Raw genomic sequence first — 13702 nt, forward strand, 5'->3', positions numbered from 1 at the left:
TTGCAGAAAACTGTCAACTGTTCTGCCATTAAAGGCTCGGTTTTAAAACACTTAAGTAGAGAACAATGGATGTCTATGAGTGCCGACTATACTGTATGTGGCTGCCATTAGCAAACTGGGACTTGCACAAAGTTCACATGATACATTACGTCATTACACTTCAGAAGGTGTTTCAATCATTAATCTGAAATACGAACGAAGGGATGTCTGCTTGATTGCATGCATTTCTAATATATATCTATAATAATAATCAACTACACAATTAATTCATTTGATTCTGTATATTGTGTGGAATTGTCTTGAAAAAGTAATCATCCAAAAAGTCTATGTATTTTGTGCCATTTCAAAATACACAGCAAACAAAATATTTTCACTTTATCAAGGAAATGTAATCAAATGTCCATCATGAATTTCTAAAAGGAATTGTTTTGTTTCTTTTTTTGTTTGTTTTAAATCTCCTTTTTGAGGGCCTTGACTACTTCTGGCTTTGGATTTCCTTTGCAAACTGCAAGTGTGACATATTTTCACTAAAAGTTAAAAACTTTACCAAAATGACACCAACTTTTTGCTGTTTTTTTACTTGCAAAACTATTTCAAACCAAAATTAAAGAAAATGATCCATCATCGCTTGAATCCGCTTAAATATAACTTTAATTACAAATAACAGGGAGATAATTGCCATTCTGTAGTTATCCCATCTCTTCTGACCATCACTTGGTCCTTCTCCCCCCAGACAGTTGCAGGAAGAAGAGGTCTACGTCACGGGATCACATCCTACAGAAACAGAAATTACAGTAAAACCCAGATCTTTCCAGAATATGAAAAATAATCTGCAATGGTCACTACAAATCCAGGCTTGCTTTACCTTGAAAAGATGCAATTTGTATTAAATGCATTTATAAAAAAAAAAACAAGACCTCGCAATGTATTAATGCTAAATCAAATCATTTTGTCCAGAAGGAATTTTTTTTTTCTTCGCATGTATTTTGAAAACAGACAAATTTGTACAGCTAGACTGACCATCATAATACGGTTTGGTAATTAAAACAGACATTTCAATAGGAATACAAGCAAGAACCACATATGTGTAAAAATGAGACCTTAAAAACAATTGCACTGTTTTGACTGTCAACAACAAAATATGTAAATAAAGATAAACGCCTCACAATAAACCAATTGTTAAACTGATACCTCTAGGGAGAGGTTTCTAGTATGATGGTTACTCTCTTTTAGTGTTTCCCAATATTTATTGAGCCAAGGCACCTAACTTGACACAAAAGTATGTACAGCATACTGAGCATTTTAGTTTTGCCCGTCACTTCCACATTCCCCTGCTTTTTCTATAATAGCAAATTCACCTATTGCAATTTTTTGGGGGGATGGGTCTATCGTCTTAGTTACCTTTGGAGCCAAACCATACTTTTATATACAAAAAAAGGCTACAGGAATGAATTAGATTTTCATCTTTAATTAGTGTAGTTTACATGAAGCTTAGTAAGAGGCAATCAGTAAAGATACTTTAGCCTGTTAGCCGCCACAATCAGATCATGATCACGATCCATCAGCTATATTACCACACGGAGAACTACTTATTTGATAGAACAGTATTCCCAACAGTGACGCTAGAGATCAGAAGTGGCGTCCCGGGAAATGATCCAATTTCACTTAAAACACATTTACTGCCATTGACGTTTTTCGAAGTCCAATATCCGTGTTAACTGGGAAGGCTGGCAGTCAATGAGTTTTAATTAGTCGGAAAATTATTTGTTCCACATCTAACTTTAGTACACCTATGCCAGCGACGTACAGTGAGAGGCAAAACAAAAACGCTCTTCCATTTCAGTGATTCTCAAAGTGTACCACAAGGGCTGCGCAAAATCACTGAAGTAAGTACATTTCTAAGCAGCAAATTCAATCAAACATATTAGAATGAAGCTTGCAGCTATCCATACAGCCTGTTCAAGATATCTTTTTGACATTTACATACATGCATGAATAATTCAAGTAGTTTTTACTGGCCTACTTTAAACGGTGTTAATATTCACAACATGAATAAATACACTATGAATAAAACCTCTTGTATTTGATGCACACTTGGGCCTACTACATTACTGGAGTTTAACCTTGGTCATCGTGGTGGGGTGGTACTTTGCAAGCAAAGAGTTTGATGCAGCGGTACTCGGTGTAAAAAGTTGGAGAACCACTGCATTCGATGCCAGAAAGCTACAATAAGTATGTGGGTCCATAGGTTGCCATTCTTCATATAGTCACAGCTTTGTGTTCAATTAAAAAGGCCCAAATTTCACACTATGGCAATTTGGAAGTAAATTGAGACCAGATCAGTATTTCAGTGTTCATACTTGTTTCATTATATTTTTGTAAGGTGGTGTGCCTTGACATTTTTTTACTTAAATTTAAGGGTGGAACGCCACTGTTTTTTTTATTTTTTATCTTCGATTGCCCCAACAATAAAAATAATAATAAAATAGTGTAATGAACGAATGACGGTCCCATTGAAATGTGCACTTACAGACAGTTTTGGGCTTGACTATTTTGACGCTGGCTTCGGCCGCCTTCATCGCTTCACTTTTCACCTGCGGCTTGAGGGCGGCCCGCACCGCGCTGGCGCAGATAGCCGAGAAGCGGATGTAGCTGCACAGAGGACAAATACACACAATCTGTCTACAGGCCGACACGTACGCGTAACTGGTGAAAACCGCGTGGTTTCAATAGCCAGCGGAGCAAGCAGCGCAAGTCAAACGCGAATGTATGCACACGCTAACTTCAGCTAGCATTAGCATGGTAGCTAACCACACATCTCCGTGAAAACTTAACGCCTGGAACACTTGCACATAACGCTACACTTATTCTTGCATCCATTAAAACAAAACAAACGGACGAGTGATATGAATAGTTACAATAATCCTGTTCTTTTTACCTGAGTCCCGCTTGTCTCCAGTATGCAACCATCTTGCCAGTCTTGTGGTCGCTTCAAGGGCAGGGCGGACGCTGTCGTGATGACGTCATTTAAACGCGCGCAGGCGAGAGGTTGACATGGGAGCGACGTGCAGAGTGGCCGCCATCTTGAACAGGGAGTCCCGCGATGTTTAAAATCACGACTATTACTACCTGTTCATGTCTCCACAATCTTTTTAGAAAGTATTTATCAGGAATGGCAAACCTGAAAGAAAGAAAAAACAGTGAGGACATGCAACAACTAACCAATAGAACAAGATGAGAGAGGACAAAAAAGGTCAAGACAGGACAGGGTGTTGGAAATGAGCAAGGGAGTGCTACCGATGAGTGTTGCAGTGTTTATAGTGTCTAAACACTTGTAAGAACCTGTGAGTTGCTATCTTAATATAACCTGGTATTATTATTTGTCCCAGCATTAGAAATTGAAGCCAAACGCACATCTATGGACTTTTTTACTGAACGAACACCGTATCACATGCATGTTAGTCAACTGGTGTACAGAGTTGCTGTGCTGGCATCAGCATGGAGCCCATATATTAATATTAATACTAAGCTTTACAATTAGTACAGTGGCCACTTTCCAATTTTACTGAAAATTAGAAGTACTAAAAACATAAAGACACATTTTAAAAACAATTTTAGTTGAGTAATCACGGTATCTACGGCGAGAGGAAATGCGCGCGCGTGTGTGTCGAGGCCACTTGGAATGTTTGTCCCTTCTGCCTTTCCGTCCCTGCACGGCCCGTTCCTTTCTCCTTCCTCGGCGTCTCCAGTTAGCGGCACACCGGCCCGGCACGGCCCGGCCCGGCCCGGCTGCTCCCGAGTTCTGACTCCCGTCAAAAATGAAGATCTGGGCGTCAGAGCACATTTTCAAGTGAGTGCTTCTGTCTGCCGCACTTTCATAACTCCTCGAAAAGCGTTTATTTCGCTGCTTTTGTGTATGTGTGTGTGTGTGTGTGTGTGTGTGTGTGTGTGTGTGTGTGTGTGTGTGTGTGTGTGTGTGTGTGTGTGTGTGTGTGTGTGTGTGTGTGTGTGTGTGTGTGTGTGTGTGTCTTGAAATAGCTTGAAGTGTTAGCCACTTAAGCTAATAGCCACTTAAGCTAAGTTTGGCAACTTCGGTCGTCAAAGTTATCCAAAGCGCTCGCTGGTGTTGTTACCATGACCACCGGAGCTCTCTTTGTACTTATTAATAGTTATATTTACGAAGCTTCGAGCAGGGAAGCCTCTAGAGTTAACCGCTCTTTGTTAGCTTTGCGCTACTAGCGTAAAACTTTTAAGTTATCGAGATATATGCGTTTGACATCAAATATATCCATTCAAAATAGCTGGTAAAAGGATTTTTTTTTTAACTTCCATCACTTATCAACCTGGACGCTGACATAACCACTATTGCATAACAGCCTGCCTGCTGAGATTTAATAAAAAAAAGGGGGGGGGGGGCGGGGGGGCGTTTCACACATGTCAACAGCTGACAGTAACAATTTACACACTGTACATTAAAAGTGATGGACGACAGTGAATATTTTCCTCTACCATCCACATACTGAAGCTCTGTCATGCTCTGTAGCGTTAACAATGAATCGATACAAGTAACCATCTTATATTTCCTTTGGGAAGTTATGAACTATATCATTGGTTTTATCAAAAAATTAGGAGCCTTTACCGAGTGGTTGAGATGTCACTTGATGGTTAAACAAACCCCTCTTTTTCAAGATTTTTTTTTTATACATACTGTACCACATGTTTTGAACAGCCACCCGTGGGAGACGGTGACCAAGGCCGCCATGCAGAAGTACCCCAACCCCATGAACCCCAGTGTGTTTGGTGTGGATGTTCTGGACAGAAGTGTGGACACGGAGGGGCGCTTACACAGCAAAAGACTGCTCAGCACAGAGTGGGGTCTTCCCGCCATCGCCAAATCTGTCAGTGCCCAAAAAATAAAACGGTTTGATTGATAACTTCAACATTTTCTAACAAGATATCTCATTTTCCTGCAGATCATTGGATTAACGAGAACACACACCTATGTCCGAGAACATTCAGTAGTGGACCCCGAACACAAGATCTTTGAGCTGAAATCTACAAATGTGAGTAGCCACTTACAGCTCTGATATTCTATCGTAATGAGTTAGAAATATGGTTAAAACGTTCACCTATTGCAGCGGTTCAATTCAAAAGGAAAACTCATGAAGCACAGGAAAAGAAACTTTCCACAAGGCCCTCTTCCCACTTCTATTTGAAACATCGTGTTGATTCTGTCATTCGGCTTCAAGGCCGAGGGTAACTTCTACTGGTTTGGTCTCTTCAGATCTCCTTCACAAACCTGGTGTCTGTGGACGAGAAGCTGACGTATAAGCCTCATCCGCGGGATCCCGACAAGTACGTTGGAATGTCGTGTCTCCACTGTCATACGTTGTCCTTCACTATTTGTTTAGTTTGCAACAGGAATTTTCAAGTACAAAAATAAGGAAAAGATTTAGGCCATAAATGTATGCGGTATATAAGCAACATAATGAGTGAAGTTACTGGCAAAAAGTGATTGATGCACAATGTCCCTGAAAGTCAAAACTCATTACTTCTCTTCCATTATTTTCTCTGCCATAAAGCGATGAAGTGAAGAGCCGCCTTTCGCATATGTCAAAACGTCATCCTTTGATTTTTGCATTTTAAGTATATGATGTGCAGAGAGAGAGGTCAACTGAAACGGGAGACGATCAAGAGTCCGGTCAAGAAACGTGTGTCCACAGCCACGCAAATGCTGGAACTTACTGAAAACTTGAATTTTTGTCATTGGTTTTTTTTTTTTTGGTTTCTTTTTGAGTGTGGTAATGTGTTTAATGTTGAAGAAAAAAATAATTCAGCTCATTTGAAATGGAGCTAATGAATTAATTAGCATGGAATCCCTCAATGAGCAGGACTGTGCTGACCCAGGAGGCTGTGATCAGTGTGAAAGGTGTCAGTCTGAGCAGCTACCTCGAGGGCCTGATGGCCAACACCATGTCCGTCAACGCCGGCAAGGTGAGGATGACCTTCAACTCTCCCGGCACGCCGCCCCCCCTTTCTCTCTGTCTCTCTCACCTGCTCGTTTCCGAACCCTTTGTCCCGTTTTTGTTACGCTCTCAGGGCCGCGAAGCGATGGAGTGGGTCATCCGGCGGTTAAACACGGAAATTGAGGAGCTGGCGGCGACGGCTCGCGGCACCGTGCGTGCGCCCATGGCGGCGGCGGTTGCGGACATATAATAGCGGGCCGCCGCCCGTCATGAACTGGTGCGACACCTCGTCAGCCAGTACAGCCTAATTACTACAGCCGCCACGTGTGTGTGTGATTGGGTCTCTAATAGAGTGAAGTATAGTGTGTGTGCAGAGAGAATGTGATTGTGTGTGAGATTTAAACCCTTTAAACAAACATTTCATTAAAGCACTGTAAACAGCTATCTCTAAAGGTCACCTTCCATCATTGAAAGAAAAAAAAATATATATATATATATATATATATTTTCTAATCTTTGTCCTTTTAACTATTTTAGTTGGTCTTTTCCGCCCGGCATTCTCATTGATTTCTTATTAATATGCGACATGTACAAATGGATTAAGGATGGAAGGTATCCTTTAACTAAATGTCGCCGTGTGGTCGGAGCAGCTGTGTTCCGCAGCCTTTGGACTTGAGTAGTAGTTTTCCGTTAGGGTGGCGAGATTCCTCGACTGTTTTATTCCGCGGTGCCGTTCGCCGGAGTGTTCGAGCGATCTTTCAGCTCGAGCGTGACAGGATTCAAGGATGGTCGAGCAGACCTAGTCAGTGAATTCATTTTGCGCTCCGGTTCGTATCTTTATTATTTAGGGTCAATGGTCGGCCACAACGTGAGGCACGTTCTCCGATGTTTTGGCCACTCGGTGGAAGTAACGTGCTTCATCCTTCGTTCTCACTTTGGCTTGTCGCAAGTGTTCCCAGATACGATCCCCCGTGTTATTAACTGTCATGGTGTGGAACATCTGTTAACAGCAGCCTTTTGCAAAGTTTGATTTAAATCTGAAGGCGTGTGTCGTGCTCAGCCATCGACCTGTGCGGTCGTTCCTTTCACCAACTGCGATGCTTTTCTTAATGGGGAACATTTGAATAACAGCGGCCGGTAGTGTGTTTATTTATATGATGGTGGTGTTACATTCCAAGAATGCGAACCTGTAACTAAAAAAACACACACTGACTTTTTTTTCAAAATAAAGTGATGCCATTGTTTCACGACGGTGGTAAAATTGACTTTCTGTTAGTGATCATTGTTGTTTATCAGGCCTTCCTAAGTTTGTTTAAAGCTTAGCACTTAACATTAAACATTTCTTACATAACATAAATGTTTTTTTTTTTTTTTTTTTGCATATACCATTAACTTCAATTTTGACGACAGTCATAATTGTGCTTTCAGTAGAACAAGTAAATCCAAATGATGTCCTATGGGATACATTATAATAATTCAAGAAACGATTATGGATCTGATGGAAAGACTCCTTTCAAAACACACAAGGTACCATCAAACAAGGTAAAAAAATATGAACAAAAAACTGGTCATACAGACATGTCTGTAGTTGAATATGTTTTTTATTGTAGTTGTTGCACAATTTTCGGCAGTCTGATTACACAAGGTGCGGACGTATGGAACAAAAGCGTTTTAATCCGCGGTTGGGCGTGAAAATCATAATACGTGAATCATGTTGAATAAATTGAGCCAAGATTGTGCTCAATTTCAAATTGTGTCTTCAGCAGCTCGGCATCTGAGCAGAAAGCTACAAATCCCTGTTGGAAAGCGAAAAGGCAAAATTCAGCCCAAGCAAACGCGTCTCCATTTGCTTTTGGTACCTACCTCTTCCACTTTCACAAATGGGTTGACCAGCTGTGCGTGTACAGTTCGTGGCAAAGGAAAGCCCGTGGCAAGTTTCCCTGCAACGCAAATGCAATCAATGACCACTCACCCCACCCCACCCCACGTTTTGTGACCTTAACCGACAAAAACATTCGTTAGACCAAGGGTGGGCAAGGTATGGCTCGTGATCTACAGGTACATCTCAATCAGTTAGAATATATTTATTCCAATATTTTGAGATAACATACCTAAATGAACTGTGCAACAGAAGCCTGCGGATGACTATAAATGTGATTTATTAGCCGGAAAATGCAATAGGGACATAGCCTGAGGCCTCATTCGCTTCCGCTACAAATTGTAGAATATGTCATCTGCAGGCTTCTGTTGCACAATTTAAACAGTCCTCTTCGTCGTGCTGTTCACATTTTGCCGTCGTGAGACCAAGAAGTCACCTACCGATTGTTCAACAGCACACATGCCGTTACTCTTCGATCATAATATCAGACACGCAACCAAAGACGAGACGCCTCACCGTTCAGTTGCGGCAAGACCGACGTCTCCATGAGGGTCTGCGTCACGTTTTCCAAAGCGTCGGTCTGCGAAGCGAAGCGCTAGCGATGAGGGAACCGGCCTTATGCTGGATGACGTGAACAGTGGAGGAGCAGTACCGGTACCTTAAAGGGTCCAATCTCAGTTGTGGCCAGACTCAGAGTGAAACTGTTTGGAAAAGAGGCCGCCTCATTACATTATTTGGACTTTTCGACACAGGCGCTGTTACCGTTTCCTCACTTGTCCATTGACACGGAGCCTTTCAGCCGTCCGTCGGCGACCCACACTTCGCCGCTGAAGTTTGAGTCCTGAAAGAAAGATGGGTTGGTGTCCCACCAGATGCTGTTGTTTTACTTCATTTCTAACCTCTGTTCATTTGACGTTAAATGGACCTCAGTGATTTCTAAACGGAATATGCAAAAAGGAACTTTCATATTCCTTTTTCACTCCCAAAAGTAGCGTGTCCCCAAATGACATTTGTTTTTAACGAAACAAATTCGAATGAACTTTTATAACTGACTTCCCAGAAAATACAATGTAATAGAATTGTTGATCCTTTGGCTATTTTGATGAATGCATGCCACAGACGTGTTATTCAAAGATTTGGAAACTGTTAGTGAATAAGGCCTACTGCATTTCCCCTTTCAAATTGTTTGTGTTTTTTTTTTTTTTTTTTTTTTTTTTACACATTTCGTTAACCTATGCAACCATTGAACAAGAATGAGCCGTTATTAGACCACAACTAACAGAGCCCGAGGTAGTGCGCAACCGTTAACGACGGCCACCACGTGACCCGAACCCTGAATCATAGTGGACTCGTTTTTTTGCGTTCTCCAGAGAAGCTCCACACCGCGACTTTGGGCTACCTTGCATTTAAACGGAACAAACAACCAGATCGTGTCGGAGGTCGTCGCTGACTTGCGCTCACCACGTGGAGTTGAAACAGCGGGGCGAGGGTGGCGTCGGGCCGGATGACGAAGGCCTTCGCCGCGCACGGCGAGCTCAGCGTGACAGCACCGGAGCGGAAGAAAAACACCGGAACGTCTCTGGCGTAAATCTGCAGTGCCATCGGCAAGTCTGGAAACATCTCGGGGAGCTGCAAAAGAAGAATGATGCGTTCGTTTCGACGGGGGGTGGGAGTATTCACAGCTACCGTATTACCTGTGGAATAAAGGGAGCCATTGAGGTTGTATTAAGGCGCACAGGCGACCCTGGAGGTATCTGAGGAGAGAAAGCCACGTTTTCACCTCACCTGAGTCGTACGAAGCTTACTAAGAAGAAGAAAACAAGTGCTACTGCTCCTCCTCGGTCTCTCAGGTGAACTCACCATGCTGTCGTTGATGAAAGCCTGCAGTAAACCAGCTGCGAAGTAACTGAAGGAGGCCGAGTTGACGGTGAAGTCAGACAAGCCCACCGACAGCATGTAACCCGGCTGCTGAGCTACGGCGAAAGGCCGGGCCTCAAAGGGGGGCTCCTCTGGACTTTGGATACTGTAAAATTCCCCCTTCAAAACGCGTACAAAATGAACCGTTGTTTAACGTAACAGAACAAGCTTTATGTATGTTTGCCGACCTTGAGCCCAAGGTGAAGACTCGAAGCATCAACCTCGGGCAGGCCAATGAGAGGCAGGTCCAGAGTGAGGTCTTCATTCACCTGAAAGCTCACTTTCAATCATTTGAGCGGTTAGTTTTCACCCCAGCGCCTGGAGGTGACTTCACATTCTTTTTGGGATAAGAAGAAGTGAAACCTTTGAGCCTAACACGCCGCAATACCTTTCATGTCCTCTAGGCGATTCTCCAGGTTTGCAATGAGTTCCTCCACAGCGGGACAAATCTGGAACGATGACAATTAACCTGTGCATCCACCTTTTTTGCGACCTTTCTGTTTGGCGGTGTGCCGGGAGAGTCTTGTGCTTTGCCTTCATCAATGTTGATAAACACAGAACCGGAAAACTAAAGAAAGGCCCTCTTCATCGTGCCATTGTTTTGACCTTAACGTTACCTGTCGACAAGGGGCGATTCTAGGATCAGAGGTTAAGGGATGTGGGGATTCTTTTTGGGGGGGTTGGCGTTAGAAACACCGGCGCGTTCGACAACAGCGAATTGTCGATACAAACACCCACAAAAGGAGAGAATCACTCACCGTGGCCTCCATTTGACTTCTGATGCGGTCCTTGAAGCGTTCCTCGAAAAGCCGGAAAAGCCAGCTGTCGACGCGACATTGTGGCATCGTTACATCTCGCCGCCAATGTCAAACGAGGGCCACGTGATCCGAGCGCGTGTACCTCCTGTCGCCGTAGAAACGTACGTCGACGTGGTCCACTTGAGCGTTGCAGTTCACGCCGGTTAAAGAAAGATGTCCGCCAGAGTCCCGACCCAGCTTCACGACAGAGACCAGGCCCACGCCGAACGAGGCCATGTCGAAAGATCCGCCTCCGTGTCTGAAAGGGCAAAAAGGCAATATTTGAAGTTTACCGTCAAAGTAAACGCACGCACACCGGAACCGAGCGGCGCAATGTGCTGCATATTGTGGCCGGCCGGTGTACATCGTGATACAAATGTACAATATATCGTGTCAACGGTAATGCAGTGACGACGAATCCCACTCACACGAATCCACAGTGGGCCTCCCAGCCTCCCGCGAGCGCAACATCGAGGCCCGCCACGGACGTCTTCAAGCCGGAGAAGCCTGGGTAGAACTCGACGGACGGTTCCGGAAAGTCGCACTTTCTTATGGTGATGCTAGAAGAGGCGAGCGAGACACGAGGCTTGTATTGATCCGCCAGCACGAGCATATGGCATCGTTTCGATTTTTGCGATTCCGACCAAGTTAGGGCTGACATTGCAATAGCGCAAATGTAGCACAGCAGCTTATCATGTACATTTGTGTTGACTGATCCATAATATGTTCAATGAAATGAGACTTAAGGATATCTGACTTGACCGATACACATTCCCTGGCCTGCACCTGCAGTGTGCTTAAATACCTCCGGAAGAAATCTATTTGGCACACGTCAGCTCACTTTTGAAGGGAATTTCCATCGTTCTGGTCAGGAATTGGCATCATAATTGATGACTCAATGAAATGATCTTTAATCGTTAGGATGGAATACTTGCGCCTTGCTGGGCCGCAAAGAGCCGAGCTGCTGCAGATTCCGCCACTTTTTGTTTCCCCCCGGCTCGCTTGCTAAAATGCTTGCCTTTGAAGTGCAGCGTCTTTTGTTCATTCTCCCATTCGCAATGAAGGACTTTTTCAATGCCGGACGGTTTGGCATCCGAATCATTTTGCATTCGAAATGGTTTTTGAAAGACTCGTAGAAAAGAATTGGCCTTTCTTTTTGGAGTTCTATCGTCCGCTGTGCTGTTTTGCGGCGACGGGGCCGTTTGCTCGGCAGCGCGGTTGTTTTTCGCTCCCAGCCCCCAACAAAGCAACCTACCCTGTAAGCGTGTAGCCGATGCGGGCCAGGAAGCCGACGCGCATTTCACCACTCATGTCGGGCAACGTGACAAGTTCCAACTTGTCTTGAATCCATCCTGCGACCGCGTGCCTTCCTGGGAGAGACAGCACATGCGCAACACCCTTACCGAGCCTTTTGACTTTGAACACCGCTTCTTCGCCCCCCCCACAATTCAAAACAGTTCCCCGCTGTCGTAACGACCCGCTTTCAGCAAAATACACTTTACGCACCCCATTTCCTGACTTGCAGAAAAGATCCCGAGTCTGTGATAAGAAATTGCGATTTCCTAGGAAGGCTGTAGCCGCGATGATCACTTGCAAAGATTGATAGAACGCGTTGCATATTATTGATCGGCAGGCGCTCTGGAGACGCGACTATTTGTATGCAAGCCATTAAAAGTCCATTTTCCGTAACTATGTCACCTTTAAAAGGAGAGATTGAAACGTATTAGCAAACATCCGATGCACCTTACCATACTGAAGTCCTTTGTCGGTCACGACGACTCGTATTGCAGGATTTTGTCCACAGGCGCAAAAGATGAGCGCGAGCAATATTAGCACGTTTGGAAGCATTTTGCGTCAGCGACGTGATAATAACTGCAAAGAGACTGAATTTGCCGATAGTTGTTGTTCATTTGAAGATCGGCTCCTGGCAGAAGTCGCAGCTTCCCGTTACGAACTGAAAACGGAGAAGTGAAACTTCAAATGACATACGACGACGCTTTGTCTGCTGAATAGAACGGAAACTTTGGCTCACATTTCTAACTTTCCATTTCGTCATCTCACCAACAGTGTTTTGTGTTACATACAATCAATATTCCAACTTCAAGAAAAACATCACAAAAGACTCTCCGGTCCCCAAAAGTCACATTCTGGAGGAAGAACCCATTTTTGTATGGCTTAGAAATTGAGCCAAGACCAAAAGTGTAGAAAACGGATAAATCTATAAATGTAGTCCACAAGCGAAAAAAACACAACAACAAAAAAACAACAACAACATTGATTGAATAAACGTACAAATGTAAATGTCACTTTGCTTATTAAACGTAAGCTTTAGGGAGCATTCGTTTTGTTTAAGCTCATCAAAATGATGCACGACACTCAGAATCGGGTGCTTTCGATGATCAATTAGCTACTGTGGTTAAACACCAAAGCGATACACATTCTAAAATACGTCGATCGTGCGAAATCATCTGGAGCGCCGGTGTCAAACTCAAGGCCCCGGGGGCCACAACCGGCCCGCCACATCCATATTACGAAAGCAAATCAAGTGCGTCGACTTCATGTCTCTTGCTAAAATAACAACATCTTCGCTTTTATAGAACGTTGATTGCAAACATTTGGGTGACCGATCCCCATTTCAAAATAAACGGAATGAACAACTTTTGACTGGCTTCTGGTTTGTCGTCCGTTTTTTGGAGTATATGTAATAACATGAGGCAATTGTACATTTCCTGTATATGTGTTGGCGCTCGTGACCGTAACCCATGACTACGATGTGACCCGCAGCCAAAATGAGTCTGCACTTTCCTTTGTATTGCCCTTGAAAAAAATGCCCTCCATGACTGTCCGTTTGATTGGAGCCCAGCGGCGGCTGGAAAGTCATTTACAGCTGCAGGAGGAACAGCGGGCGCAGAATACGCGTTGCCCCCTGTGTCTTGCAAATGTGGCTCCACTGTCTTTCCATGGAACATTGATATTCTTTTGTTGGGTTATTTTCGGGGCCTCTTGAAATGGCCTTCAAGGTTCTTTTCATTTGGAGTTGCAGCACGTGTAACGCGTTTCAATGCATGTTCTCTTTGACTGCTCGGAGGATTGTTTAAAAAACGAGGATGCCTTCGCGCTCCGAATAAAACGCAACTTAAGGC

General features: G+C 43.9%; 3 protein-coding genes across 3 annotated transcripts; 1 reads left to right on the forward strand and 2 right to left on the reverse strand.

Moving 5' to 3' along the window:
* Positions 1 to 633: 633 nt before the first annotated feature.
* On the reverse strand, positions 634 to 3046 carry atp5f1e (ATP synthase F1 subunit epsilon). The gene is made up of 3 exons (XM_061671327.1): positions 2939 to 3046; positions 2531 to 2652; positions 634 to 774 (listed from the first exon to the last, which is right to left on the reverse strand). Coding segments are annotated over exons 1-3 (156 nt in total). The 5' UTR covers positions 2971 to 3046; the 3' UTR covers positions 634 to 772.
* Positions 3047 to 3708: 662 nt separating this feature from the next.
* On the forward strand, positions 3709 to 7231 carry LOC133399637 (PRELI domain containing protein 3B-like). The gene is made up of 6 exons (XM_061671313.1): positions 3709 to 3850; positions 4730 to 4898; positions 4974 to 5063; positions 5285 to 5355; positions 5892 to 5994; positions 6100 to 7231. Exons 1-6 carry the CDS (start codon positions 3819 to 3821, stop codon positions 6214 to 6216), a joined length of 582 nt encoding a protein of 193 aa, XP_061527297.1. The 5' UTR covers positions 3709 to 3818; the 3' UTR covers positions 6217 to 7231.
* A 318-nt stretch (positions 7232 to 7549) lies between these two features.
* On the reverse strand, positions 7550 to 12548 carry bpifcl (BPI fold containing family C, like). Its single transcript, XM_061671339.1, has 15 exons — positions 12308 to 12548; positions 11815 to 11929; positions 10988 to 11119; positions 10663 to 10818; positions 10521 to 10584; positions 10151 to 10211; positions 9951 to 10042; positions 9706 to 9882; positions 9540 to 9599; positions 9307 to 9474; positions 8619 to 8686; positions 8504 to 8546; positions 8362 to 8425; positions 7830 to 7906; positions 7550 to 7762 (listed from the first exon to the last, which is right to left on the reverse strand). The coding sequence occupies exons 1-15, from the start codon at positions 12405 to 12407 to the stop codon at positions 7676 to 7678; spliced, it is 1464 nt and encodes a 487-aa protein (XP_061527323.1). The 5' UTR covers positions 12408 to 12548; the 3' UTR covers positions 7550 to 7675.
* Between the last annotated feature and the right edge of the window lie 1154 nt (positions 12549 to 13702).

Source organism: Phycodurus eques, chromosome 1 (assembly GCF_024500275.1).
Source record: "Phycodurus eques isolate BA_2022a chromosome 1, UOR_Pequ_1.1, whole genome shotgun sequence".
NCBI classification, from domain to species: domain Eukaryota; kingdom Metazoa; phylum Chordata; class Actinopteri; order Syngnathiformes; family Syngnathidae; genus Phycodurus; species Phycodurus eques.

Bases quoted from the DNA above. Each gene is read 5' to 3' on its own strand.
- LOC133399637 (XM_061671313.1), top strand. From the start codon at position 3,819: ATGAAGATCTGGGCGTCAGAGCACATTTTCAA. The intron at 5,356-5,891 runs GTACGTTGGAAT...CTCAATGAGCAG, and splicing joins CATCCGCGGGATCCCGACAA to GACTGTGCTGACCCAGGAGG. The intron at 5,995-6,099 runs GTGAGGATGACC...TTACGCTCTCAG, and splicing joins TGTCCGTCAACGCCGGCAAG to GGCCGCGAAGCGATGGAGTG.
- atp5f1e (XM_061671327.1), bottom strand. From the start codon at position 2,970: ATGGTTGCATACTGGAGACAAGCGGGACTCAG. The intron at 2,653-2,938 runs GTAAAAAGAACA...TCCTCTGTGCAG, and splicing joins TGGAGACAAGCGGGACTCAG to CTACATCCGCTTCTCGGCTA.
- bpifcl (XM_061671339.1), bottom strand. From the start codon at position 12,407: ATGCTTCCAAACGTGCTAATATTGCTCGCGCTCATCTTTTGCGCCTGT. The intron at 10,819-10,987 runs GTGAGTGGGATT...TTGCCCTTTCAG, and splicing joins GAGGCCCACTGTGGATTCGT to ACACGGAGGCGGATCTTTCG. The intron at 7,763-7,829 runs GTAGGTACCAAA...GCTTTCCAACAG, and splicing joins CATTTGTGAAAGTGGAAGAG to GGATTTGTAGCTTTCTGCTC.